The sequence below is a fragment of the Danaus plexippus genome (genome assembly GCF_018135715.1).
Source record: "Danaus plexippus chromosome 3 unlocalized genomic scaffold, MEX_DaPlex mxdp_30, whole genome shotgun sequence".
NCBI lineage: Eukaryota > Metazoa > Arthropoda > Insecta > Lepidoptera > Nymphalidae > Danaus > Danaus plexippus.
Window position 1 is genome coordinate 953,502 of NW_026869845.1, and position 14,011 is coordinate 967,512.

General features: G+C 30.2%; 2 protein-coding genes across 3 annotated transcripts in view; one reads left to right on the plus strand and one right to left on the minus strand.

Annotated features, from left to right (window-relative positions):
- LOC116769196 (EF-hand domain-containing protein 1-like) overlaps positions 1-9,156 on the minus strand; it is a 46,341-nt gene extending 37,185 nt beyond the window's left edge. The window contains exons 1-4 of one of the 2 annotated variants that reach the window (XM_032660229.2): positions 9,067-9,156; positions 8,005-8,213; positions 7,189-7,405; positions 1,526-1,681 (exon numbers count right to left, since the gene is read on the minus strand). In XM_032660229.2, coding sequence (XP_032516120.2) covers positions 1,526-1,681; positions 7,189-7,405; positions 8,005-8,192 — 561 coding nt within the window. In that variant the 5' untranslated portion in view covers positions 8,193-8,213; positions 9,067-9,156. The remainder of the gene's footprint in view (positions 1-1,525; positions 1,682-7,188; positions 7,406-8,004; positions 8,214-9,066) is intronic. The other variant, XM_032660246.2, reaches the window with a different exon arrangement.
- Positions 1-14,011, plus strand: part of LOC116769214 (uncharacterized) — an 89,235-nt gene that overhangs the window by 1,571 nt on the left and 73,653 nt on the right. The window contains exons 2-3 of the mRNA XM_032660256.2: positions 11,344-11,572; positions 12,128-12,350. Of these exons, the coding sequence (XP_032516147.2) occupies positions 11,363-11,572; positions 12,128-12,350 (433 nt within the window). The 5' untranslated portion in view covers positions 11,344-11,362. The remainder of the gene's footprint in view (positions 1-11,343; positions 11,573-12,127; positions 12,351-14,011) is intronic.

Below are 14,011 nucleotides of genomic sequence, written 5' to 3' on the forward strand. Positions count from 1 at the left end.
TGTATGCAGTTTGCACATGGGATAATATTTTGTACACACACACAATGTAAAAGGTACACACTTACAAATGTGACTGTAACGTAAGATAATGTAAGTTATTATTTCCAAAAATTCTAAAATTTCTGACTTAAATATACTAAGCATTCTAATAATAAAATGAAATAGAAAATGTTAGCAGCGAATGAAATTCATAACTTAAAGCACTTTGAAATATATAAATATTAAACGTGGACAATATTGGACTGCATATATGCATTTCTAAGATAAATCGTCAAGGATCAGTGTAAACTAGAGAATCCAATCTCGATTTAATCCCGGGATGTCGGGATTATTCACAGACGAAATTGAATTATATGAGAGCAAAAATGTTCTAATCTTATATCAAAGTGAATGCAATGATTAAAAATATATCGTAAAGCTGAGAAAGTTATTTTTCAATGTTTTTGAAATATATGTTTTATTTATTTATTTATTTATTTATTTATATACATTTATAAAGATCATTTTAATCAATCTACATTATATTTATTCATTGAAAAAAAAACTACAAAGACAAACCGCCAAATTAAAAAAAAAACCCGAAGTTATTTTTCTCAGAATTCGGGATTTAGGTGGAACATCTCTAAACAAGTTGTAAGAAGAATATATATCGTTTTTAAGACATGGCTTTATACAGAATAGAAATATTTTATGTCTGGTTCAAGAATAAAACCGAAAATAAAGTAGTGTGCGCTGTCAACATGTTACACTTTGACCATTAGTTTCAGACAAACATAATATTGTGTGAAAAGATATTTGAATTATTTAAAATTAAAAGTTCATTTTATAAACATTTCATAACTCTAAAATAATGCCTTAACAATGACTGCAGTCAAATAAGAAAACGTTTTGAAACTTGTTCCAAACAAGTTTTAATTATCTGTGTAAAATCAGATAATGAAAACTTTATTACAAACATTATTTAAAACAAATAAAAAAAAATACCGTCAACAGTTAAAACAAAAAAAAATATTAATTCTACAGCCCATTGAAATATTTTTGAATTAACATAAATTTTAAATTTCACTTGTCACTCACTGTCAGTAATTTTCAATGTAACGACGTCTGAAGTAAATTATAAGAAAAATAATCAAATTTCTTAAAGCGACAAAATCGCTTTATAGACAAAGTAATTTTCAATTTTTATTTAATGACCTAACAAAAATTGTGGATACATTTTTATCGCGATTGGATACTTTCGTGTAATTAGGAAAATTGACATAAAAGCAAAATCTACCGTTAATGTAATTTCGATACTCGGAATGTTTGTCTGCAAAATTTTTAATTTATCTCATAATAACTTTGGTCCAGTAACCAATTTGTGATATTAAAGCCATCCCAACATCCAACTGACCGGTTATAACGTTTAACCGCTTTAATAGTAGCCATTTTGTGTTTAATGCGTGCCGTTCCGATATTCATTTTTAAATAATTATTATATATTCATTTAGAAGCAGATCGAATAAGAATACTTATATAACCTTACCTTTGTATATAAATCACAGGATACTGTATGGAACACCTTTCCATACATACATATATCTTTGCCGATATCCAAATCTTTCCAATGCCAGAATTCTCCGAGGTCGTTCTTTGGAATTTTTCCACGCTTCACCATCCGCCCTTGCCATAATCCAGAATTCTAAGGAAAATAATTTCTCTTGTAACATATAGTGATCACTTAATAAAGAGTACAGTGTTTTTTTTATAATATTAAACTAAAATTAATAGCTATAATAAATTTAATTAGTAAATTTTATATATTGTATTGTGATTTATTTATAATAAAATATTCATGTAAATAAGACTCAATATACCGATGTAGGGTGTCCATGTTGAAAATAAATGAATGAAACTTTCAAATCTTATATGCAAGCTTAGCATTTTGTTAAACAAAGCCTACATCCAGCTGTTAAATATAGACAAATGCGCTCATTTGTAAACTTCGCGACTTCGTTTCAATCTAAATGTACCATAGGAACGCTGAATGTTGAAAAAGAGCATATCGTTTTATGAAAACGGTCTCTTTGAAGTCTGTAGGTATTCATCAAATGACAAAGGTAACGTAATTTAAAACTGCAATTGAACTTTTGACATATCCATTTCTATTTATTATTAAACGAAGCTTTAACAAAGGAATAGTCTTCTATTTGAATGAAATATTCTATTAAAAAACTATATCGCCAATTGTGTCATATGCAAAGATATACGAGTGAGTTCCAGTGACTGAATCTAATAAAACCGAGAATGCGAATGGTATTGACGTATCATTTAATTATTAAGTAAAGTGTCTATTTGCTGTATCTATTATATATTTTGCTTTTAATCTTGCTTTTTCTTATTGTAACGATAATAAAAATCATTGAATTCAAAGGAATAAAGATCATAAATAATTATCATCATATCATAATACAAGTGGAAGTATTAATAATTGGAAAGACGAAAAATCACAAGCTTTTTATATCTTTGAGGACCAAATCCCTGAGACGTTACGTTCAAGAACCATAACAGAGTATCCTCGTGAAACTACTGCAAATTAATGATTTACAACATAAAGTTTATTGACGACAAAGCTATTTGATGCAAGTGAAACGTCAGCTCGCTGGAACTATCACCAGTTGTAGTCCTCTAAGAAAATTGTTGAACTAAGCAGTAGCAGTAATTACTACTTCAAACAGAATTCAACTTATTTAACTTCTTAAACTAGCTAGAAGACTATAATTGCTATGTTACGGTAACTTATCTTTTCTATAATAGTAATAATAAAGACTATTATATCAAAATCTTACGATCTTTTAGCATCCTTAGTTTTAATGAATATCTCTTTAGATTAGTTTAATAACACTCGACATTGACAAACAACGCGAATAACACAAACAATAGAATAGAATAGATAATTACGTTTTCAGATTGTCAGTTTGTATTTGGTAATTTAAAATAGTTATATAAAATATGAATTACAAGTTAGAAGGTAATGAGATCTAAGACTTTCGCGAGTTTTATTCATTTAAATCAAGTAAAAAGGTTATATGTATTTTTTTTTTATTTTTATTTTATATTAATTTGGTTTTATCATCATTTCGTCATGTTAACAGAAAATATAATTACACCCACATCAATTTAATAAAGCCATCAATAAATAAATAGATATAATAAATGCACAATCCATTACATTAGTTTAATAAAATATTTCGTAAAAAATAAAAACACTAGCCCGAGTAAAAGTAAGCCAGTTTCATGGAGCCATCTTTAAAATTGACCGTATCCAGTATTTTTATACCACGTCTGTAAATAGTTCACTTATTACAAGACATCGTACTCGTTTGAATCAATTTACTCTTTCTAAATCACTAGGACACTTCTTATTGTTCAACTTAGTTACCTAGAACGAGTCTAACAATCACTTTTTCCCTTTTTGCGTCTTTGTGTTCTAGACGAATCAATAGCTATTTTGTGCATTTCTCTTTCATTGGATTCTTTCACCACAAGTTCGAGAATTCTTTGATCGCGGGATTCGATCACAACTTTCTATACTAATTAAACTTCTTCAAAGTAAATGTTAACAATGTTAACAAAAAGTCCATATAAACAAAATAATAGTTATCATGTTAGAAATTTATATGTTTATAACCAAATAATCAGGTTAGACATAATTTTACTGATATAATATTGCGTTTAAATAGCTACTACATATCAGTGGGTGCATAAAGAAACCCACAGCAAAAATATCATTATGGTTATGTGACATTTAAAATATCATTCAGATAAAGAAACTATATAAAAAGAAAAGTAGTTTAAAGTAATACATAGTTACTTATAAGTCATAAATACTAAGTGAAATTGAGATTTAAACTCAACTGCTATATAAAAGAAATAAAAAAACAAATCAAAGCTAACATTTTTTAACTGACACTTTTATGATGGTTTAAACTATTAAACAAGCCGCAAAAAATTTTCTGCTTTATCTCGAATAAAAAAATGTTAGTCTTAATTATCTGTACGTAAGTTTTTAAATCTTTTAAACAAAGGGATTGTAGGGAAAATCCTAACAAAAACACAGCGCAGCCTTCCGTTCCCGCAGACAGTTAGGAAACATTACACTTATTTATGTCTAGACCAACTCATTAATTTCCTGAACGAAGTAACAGTTTTTATTTTAAAATACGTCTAATACAATTAATCACGAAAGTGCTTCTTATTTCTACGTTGTTACCGCAAATAATTTGTATGTTGCTTTATTCAAGAACTGTTCTGAAATATTTTAAGTGCCATTCAGAGTTGCGTGAAAGAAATGTACTTTTATTGAATTTAATATTTATAAACTCGCCAATAGACACTAAACCCAACACCATAAACAAAACAAATTGTATCTTATGCTACACTTCCGCAAAATATATCCCGAGTGAGTAGCTATTGAACGTAGGATTATGCCTTTCCCTGTCACAACCAATAAGATGCAATATATTATCTGTGATTTCGTAAGAGTTCAAAAAGAAAATTGTCTTCCATTAATAATAGGGTCGACTTGTAATATGTTAGTCCGCATTGGGCTGTTTTCCTTATGTTGCGTCTTTCTTTTAAATTTATGTTTCCATTCTCTAAATGAGTTTCTAGAAAATATTTTTATATGTAAATTGCGACCGTTTAGAAGTTAAAATTACACGATCTCATTAAAATATTCAACTACGATGAAGATGAACTATTGATGGCGACTTTAATGAAAATGATGTTACAGTACCCACCACCATGGGCTTTGCATTTTGCAATATTGAATTTATAATATTATGCTCCGTAGTATGTGCCTATTATTCAAATTAAATGTTTTTGGAAAATTTTAAATCAATAGACTGAGAATAGTCGCTTGAAAATTCCGTGGCAAAATTTATCATCAACATATATACTTACACATACATATTTACATTAAAATCAAGTGAACTGAAATTGCATAAACCTAAATTTTTTTTTATTCAGAAAGGAATTGTTATTTGACGCCATTTCACAAAATAAAAGTGTGTAATATAGAGCTATAAAGTTTTATATTTGCGCAATTCAATTCAATTCCTCGCAATAAACATATCGCAATGATGAAAATTAAAAACTATTCCTCTTGTAATTTCCTACACAGCTTATCAATGGAAAAAAAATACAGTGTGAAATGAACCAACGTGAATAACACTTAGAAGGCAAATACAAAATAGATTATCAAGCAAATACAAAATATTGTACTTATTTATATTTTTAATTAGAAACTTGTTTGCAAATAACAGTATATACAATAAAAATCTGAGGTAAAAGAAAAATATAAAAAAATAATAAAACGAGGGTAGGTATTCAGCCGCATTACAGACAGCGGTTTGAGGCGTTTGAATAATCTACCACTTCACGGAATAGCGGACTATCAAAAGTGTAAAGCGCTTATGTTTTATCGAAGATTTTCTAAAGAGTTAATTTTAAAATCTATGTTATTGCAGTGCAGAAAAAAAGTCACCGGAAAGTTAATCTTGTCGGAGGGAGGTAATTTACCCCATACACGTTTGTGGCCCAAACAAAATGTACGGTAGTTACGAAAATATTATCTACTCCTGAAGTATTGTGAAGTACATTTAATTTTATGTTGTTAGATAACATCATCATCGATATGCTTATCAGAGATAAAGGTTACGACCCTTTGCTTTCGAGCCCTGCTTTTAAAATGTGCGCGACGTTCGTGGGTAAAGTGTCTGTGATCCCGCACAGTAATAGATGACTTACTGCTTCTACAATTATTTGCGCATTTACAATTTTGCACCAACTTCCTGTACACCGGCAATTTAATAAGAAACTAAGTTTTTCGACATTTATTTTTAATAACCTATATAAAACAAATAATATGGGCTATAAAAATGCCTCATATTAATAATTAGTCGTAAATCCTCCCTTGTACCGGAGAAATTCCAACTACTCGGGTGCCTCCCTGTACTTCTCTGAAAGGACGGCATAGCGTTTACAGTTATTTTATGATACGGTAACAGCTTCCTAAGTGTTATTCACGTGGATTCTTTTCACAGGTAATTTTTTTCCATGGGCTTGTAGTCAATAAGCTCATGAAAACATATAGAAGCTGGTCACAGCAGCAGTTCATTAAAAAAAAGCTTTTGACCACGTCCTCTTATTTAAAATGAAAGACATTAAAAACTCTAAAAAATAGTTTCGTTTAAATAATAATAGGCTCAAACAGTATTTAGAATTCTCAGGAAATCACAGAAAGATATAAAGATTTTATTTATTCTTAGAAAATAAATAACACATGTGACAAGTAAGGAAGATATTGTTCGTCGTATAGCGCTTTTAAAATGACACTTTATATTTAAAATGAAACACGATTTTATTTGCGATATCATATTGCATGGACGTTTCATTTCCATTTACTTTTCATTATTTCGTTTTAAACGTATTTATTGTCTGTATATTGGAATACTTTGCATTGTAATTGCAATGGATGAGAGAAACGGATGTTGTTTTATTTTACGTATGTAATTATAACGGCTGTTACATTATTTTAACCGTCCTATTATTTTAACCAATTACATACAACGACATCGAATATTGACCAATTATAATTCGTACATTTTTTGAATGCTTAATAGGTTTAGCTTGTTTTTAATAAACTTCAGTCTGATCCTCATAAAATTGTCCCTCTCTCTATTTGAAATTTCCATGACTACCTTTTAAAAGATTTATCAGATAAAGGGTTTCGAGTTTCGACTATTATGCATTAAGTCAAGAACGTTATATAAAGTTACAAACGAAAAATGAATTTCACTGAAGTGTTTACCGAGCTTTTACAATCGTGATAATTGAATTTATGAGTGCTGTTGACTTTTAAACTTTATATTTATCTTCAGATTAAAAATAATCAAATGATAAGTTTTTACACTAATTCTTTTAATTTTTGTGTTATGTTTATTCAAATTATATTTACTAAACTTGTATTAAAAGAACAAAAATCGTATATATGTCACCACAAATTTATTTTTGCGGTATATTTTAATGAAGTTTCTAGGCAATGGAGCGAACACTGAAATAAAAACTCATTACCAGTTCAACATTATCTGTGATATCTTTTTTATTAGACAATGTTTCAGTTTTAAATAAATCGTACTGAATTACCTTCACTCTCGGCTCTATAACCGTTATGGTGTCGTCTTCTAGAAAGTACACTATATTGACGACACGAACGCGGTAGTTCTCATCTGGATTTTCAAATACTGGCTGTTTGAAGAATGCCGTGAACTTGAGACATCTCTTGTCATAATGTACCCAGTGTGGGATGACCGCTGGTAAAGCTGCTTGCTTCACTCGCCCATACGTCAAGGAAGGATCGTAGCTGAAATTAATATTATTATTGTTGATATTTAAACAAATATTAGGGTTATAAACATTTATGTTAAATCTTAGCTATTGCAGTCCGTTATATACCAATTATAATGGAATTCATTTCGACGTCTTATCTAAATCTCCTGAAAAGATAAAATATTTCATCTCATTTATTACATCTAAATTTCTTCTTTTAATTTTCAAATTTCCTAGTATCATTATATATGTCGGAGTAGGAAGCACTTTGTCGTTTTCGAAAAGAGTGACATCAGAATAGTCAGCAGCATCTCTTGAAGGTAATCCCATAGACGGTTTGACGAATCCCTTACTTCGAAGAGGTCCGTATCCTGCAACGGCTGGAGCGGGACTCCCCATAATCTGTACTCTCGCCTCTATTTATACCAACATTGTTGTGACTACACTTTCACAGGTGGCTAAGCAGGTGGTTACGCGGGTGACACCTGATAATTTCAACTACCCTCAAGTAATAGTTATTCAAATAATAACAATTTCTTATGTTTGACGACGACGTATTTTAATCTACTGAGATAGGATCGGTCAGTATCTTGCGATTTGATAATGTTTTTTAGTAATACTTAATACACTCACGTGACAGAATCATCAGGTAGAGCGAAAGCGTTGCTGTCTACGTCAGTAGCTGTCCCCCCGGGACCGCGAATCAAAGTATCAGGGAATCTGTGTCCCTGGTAATATCGGAGGGAACTGCGAATGTGGTATTGAGTTTTGGTTGGATCCGAAAACGTCAGGCCCGGCAACTTTGGCAAACCCCACGCCATTGTGGCCACTTAAAGTAATATCTGCAATAAGTCTTATAAACGATACATGGAAGAGATTACAGATAGAATGGAGATGAAAAAAGAAAACATTTTAATAACATTTTAAGAAGCCAACAAACTAGCTTGTACACGGAATATAGCTAATTACCGTAGCCTGTAATATCATATGTTTAGTACACATAAGTAACGCTTGAACGCATTCAGAAGTAAGCACACTTAAATAAAGCTCATATAAAACAACCTTTATATAAGTTCGTTACAGTAAAATGAAATTATTTTCTTTTGATTTGAAACTGCATTTTCAACAAAAAGGTGACTGTATTGAAAAGTTTCTTTACAAACTCAATTAAAAAGATTCTTAGGCTAATATAGAATAAACTGTCTGTTCGCGAATCCATCTGTATCCATTTAAAAAGTTATGTTTTTGCCGACTGAATAAACTTTACGCTTTTTATGCAACGATGTCGTTGTTTGTTTTGATTTCTGTGTCACCAGAGTATTGTTTTTTTTTATAAAAGATACACATTTTCCCCACTTTAAACTCCTTACTTTTTAAAATGACGTTCCTATTGAATTTCTCAACGGTGGAAAGCGTAAATTACATGGAGTAGCTACATGGGCTTTGACTGAGCGTACATCAATCACACAAAATAGTTTTATTCCATGAAGGTTATAATAAAAATATTTTCTTATATGTAATATCATTCAGTATATATTAAAGATTAAGTATAGACTCAGCTTTAAAAGGGAAATATAAAATAATAATACTATATATGGATAGCTTTTAACCATAAAAATATCCAATAAAATGTTTTCTCTGTAACTAAACTATAAAGAAATCGTAAATATTTCAAACATTAAAAAATTTACTCACCAAAATGTTCGTATAAACGTTCTCAATAATATAGAAAAAAATCAAAAAGCATTGAGTTAAAAGCTAAATGACAATATTTTGAGGTAAGATATTAAACAACTTGGTTGCTAAGAAACAGTAAGGCGTTTCCACACAGGTCACTAGGGTCGAATGTTGCATTATTGATTAAACGAAACACGTGAACCTTTTTCTGTTACACCAAAAAAAAAAAAACATTATAGCAATATTAATATTGTTAATGTGAAATGCTATAAATTCGTTTTTCATGAAGTCTGTATGATGACCACATCCAAAAAAATATTGTTATTTAGATTACGTATTAGAATAATATATTGACGATTTATAGCTTTAATGCAAATTCATTGGCAAAACTAACTAGTTAAATACTGTGTACCGTTCCAACTCGATAGATTTACAAACATACGCATACATAATTCATAATGAAAACAGACATATGATAATATTTTTCATAAAATATTTAGTAACTACAGTGATCTCGATTCAACGAAGAAATAACTGTATACAAAACTTAAAAAATAGCCCACACACAGCAGTTTTTCCAAATAGAAATGAATTTCAAATGTTAACTTTTAATTATATCTCAGTGTAGATTAAGCCATTCATTAGAAACCAGACTTTGCACAAATGACTCACATTTTATGGAAAATGATAATTATACTGGAAGCTATCCAAATAATTTAAGAGTACCCCGAATTTTTTAAATAGAGCATCTCTCATATTCATACATAGCTCCATGGAGTTTTTAATATTTCATACACGATACGAGGTTTAGGAAAGCCTAATACATTCATAAATTAATTTACGTCGTTCTGTTTGAACTTTGAGTAGACAGAACCTTTAATGAATTTGAAGGGGTTATTAAATTCAACGAAATTGAAATTTCAGAAGACTGCAGCGTGGTTGAAGGAAGACTTTGAATATAAAATTGCTTAAATAATTCATATATTTATAGCTAGATTACTTGATGCTGTTAATTTTATCAGAAAAGAACTTTATTTGCTATACCAAAATCATGCAATATTCGACTCAAATATTATTTGATTATCACGAAGCAATTGCCTTCTTGGCGCAGTCCGTTAAGGCTTTATTAAAATAACTTCATCATCATCATCATCATAATCATCATCATCGTCATCAACTTATAGGAACCCACTGCTAAGCAAAAGCCTCTTCTCACATGGAGAAGGTTAGAGCATTAATCACCACGCTTGCTCACTTTAAAATAACTAACGTTAGATTAAATTAACCAGTAAACTGTGCTGAGTTAACGATTATTGATAACTTGGTAAAAATCAGGATAGCGGAACCAATCTTTTAAAGCACAGTATGTTAATTACAAGTTACGTACACTGATATACTCGTTTTAGTCAACTTCAAAAAGATAAGTAACTTCATTGTAATCAACTATATATAACTCACTACTTATATTCTTATCTTAATCAAGTTTGTTATCACATTGTTATTGTATAAATTTGATTTAAATTGGTTTAAATGTGAAAAACAATCTATCGCTATAGCAATAAATATATTTATATAATAAAAGACCATACTTGTTTTAGATCTCAATATTAAAAACAGTTTACATTCTAATGAAATGAAATTACAATTTATTAAATATAAGTCTCTGTAACTTATTTTTGTTAATCAATACACTTTTAAAGTCAAATCTCGAAAAATGTTTACATTTTCTTTAAATATTTGTACATGCAAACAAATAAATGTTGACAGGATGAAGATTTCGTTGAAGAACGCAGACAATTTGCAACTTTAACGTGACTAAAATAAAGATTTTCGTAATATTTCGCTCCGACATCAAAATGTTTTAAAAATTTTCAACCAAGTATACCTTTGTGAACACTGAAACATTATCTAAAGACAAGAGCAAACGCTTTTAAATGCCCACCGAGAAAATCTATTTATAAAAGGCATTTTAACCACTGCTTTATAAAAATATATTTTTTTTCAATCGTCTCCTAGTTTAATAAAATGTAAATATATAGTTTATACAATTGAGTTATTTTCAAATACATCATGACCAAGTTTATTGCTTGTTTCTTCATGAAAATTCACGTCATTAAATATCTACAACACTCCATCATGTGAGCCTTTCGTCACAAGACGCTTTGGGCAAAAATAAATCTGTTACACTTGCAAACTTAATAAAAAATAAAAAATTGTTAGGAAAAAATTATACTGTTAGAAAGAAAGATTAATCTAAGATGCTATAAACATTTTAAAGATAAGATATTTTCTCAGTATACTAACGAGTATCAAGATGGCGTATTTGTCAAGAGCGTGGAGTACACCGCTGTCCCGATTTACAAACAGACATTTTGCCAGCCTCGTGTACTCGGAGGAAGTATGTCAAGCGAAAACTGATAAAAAACCGATAGTGGCGCTTGAATCAACAATTATAACACACGGCATGCCGTATCCGAAGAACTTGGAAACTGCTTTTCAGGTGGAAGAAGTAATACGAGAAAAAGTAAGTTTGAATTATTTGATTACAATGTATATAAATTCAGAAAGTATTCATTTTGAAAATTTTACACAAAATGCATAAGAAAAAAATACACCACAATGTTAATGTAACATAATAGGCACGACATGAAATCAAAACTTCAATATTTAAAAAAAAAAGTATATTTCCAAGCTCAGCCGTAATGTAATTTCAAAATATGAACGTACATACGTCACGTTATCTCTTTGAAATGCATGTAACAAAACCCTGCTAACTCACCGTCCTATTAGACAGCATGTGAGCCGGTCTTAATTGAGTAAAAGCGGCTCTCGTCTTGCTAATCCACAGCTCGATGTCACGGTACACCTCCCCTTCATATTGTTTGTTCACTTTAGTGAACATTTCAGCACAAATCTATTTACTTACAGCTCATTTTATTATAATAATGTCCTTCCCATTTAAAGCTAACAATCCAGAAGTTATATAATATGGAACTTCCCGTTTTCTCGATACAAATAGTAGGTTTAGATGACTTTAGTAACGTTATTTCTTTTCAAAATATTGTGACTTTATATTCAGGGTGCAATCCCAGCAACCATCGCAATCCTTAAAGGCCAACTAACTGTTGGCCTTTCAAAGACCCAATTGGAGTATCTTGCTAAGGCCAAAGGAGTGATCAAAGCATCAAGGCGGGATATGGCACCCGTCATGGCGAAAAAGATGGATGGTGCAACTACCGTCGCTGGCACTATCATCGCTTCTGAATTAGCTTGCATACCAGTCTTCGTTACCGGAGGAATTGGTAATATACAGAAATATATACCTTATAAAAAAAATCTATTTTTAAAAACTGACCTTTTTTTAATTTTGTCAAACATCAAGAACAATTCGCAACATAATCTGTATATGTATGTAACGTGAAGTTAATTTTGTGTAAAATCTCCGAAAATTACCTGACACTCAATTATAACTTGAGTTTCGCGAATGAGAGATAAAATTAAAATTGAATTTACTCAACAACAATACTCGGTTATTAACACTGAGGTCATTGACTCTCAAGTAATAACAGGTTCTGTTTTTAAGTAATTAAAAGTACACACGATATAACTATTTCATAAATAATATTTTTTCTTTGTTTATCTATTTTGTTTATTCTTATCAAAGTTATTTCTAACAAAAAAATATTATCCAAAGTTGTTTATGTACTTACTGTTATAAGATTTAAAAATAATAACTAGCTTAATAATGATAAATAGTTAACAAAGGAATATTAGATAAAAGTCTTCTCTGCCACTGCACAATTTGCCAGATAATAAAAAATGGATGGGTGTCGTAAATTTAGCTGACGATGTTTTCCCTTAGCGTACAAATAGACGTAAATACCAGAGTTCATCACACTTATACACTACGGAGCCTGGATACCGTAAACTTGGATACACGGAAGCGTATTCATTATGTACTAAATAACAGTAAAAAGTAGATCTCCCAAAATAACATTACTTACCTTTATAATACAAGTGCATATATTGTTATCTTAGGTACTCATGATTGGGTAGATTTACCCACTTAAGAATGTATTTGAGCAATGAACATATTTTAAATAGTGAAAGACATCAAAAGAACAATTGATCCCCAAACATACGAACAGTGGAAGCATTTGTGTTTGTACATTGAGAGAATTTAGCAGAAGTTTTTGGAGACTAAAGGTAGAACAGAAAAAGTTAGAATGAGATATTTTTTTTATTTATCATGAGCAGCGCGTTATTGTCATCCATGTTAAAATTGTGTTAAAATATGTGCAGAACATAAAATAAGCTTTTTTGTCTATTTTTAAGGCTCCTTCTCCGGCTTTTAAGCTACAATACGGATTATCCGTATGATATACATAAGTATAATATTTGAAAATTATTATTGACCAAAATATAAACACAGTTTTCAGATGGACAGGTGAGAACGGTTAGTATTTTATAATTGAAACATCAGAATACTTTAGGCGTATTTGCGGGCAAATATTCCACGTACGTATGAATGAATTTGGCCGTAAGTATCGAATTCAATTAGAACGGCCAAATTAATAACAAATTCCCAAGAATTGCTGTGGACGCGAAATTTTGCGACCGAATTGCAAACAGAATCCCAATTCAGCGGCATAAATCTAAGATCAATTCGTTTAACATTTTACTGAATTGTCAGCGTTTAGATTATTTGGAACGGAATTTGTGGAGGTTGTATATAATTTGAATTTAAACGACTCCGTAAATGTGTTTTGGGTGGCTAGTTACAAATTACAGTTTTCACAGTTCACAATGGTTTGACACGTTGGTTTAGCTAATTATTTTTAAATAAAATGTCTAGAAGATATCATAATACTTGAGATAATAAAATAGTATATGATCTATCCACAGTTAACAATTAAGCGGTTTCCATAATTGCTTCAATCAATTTGAATACCTCTGTCTGACT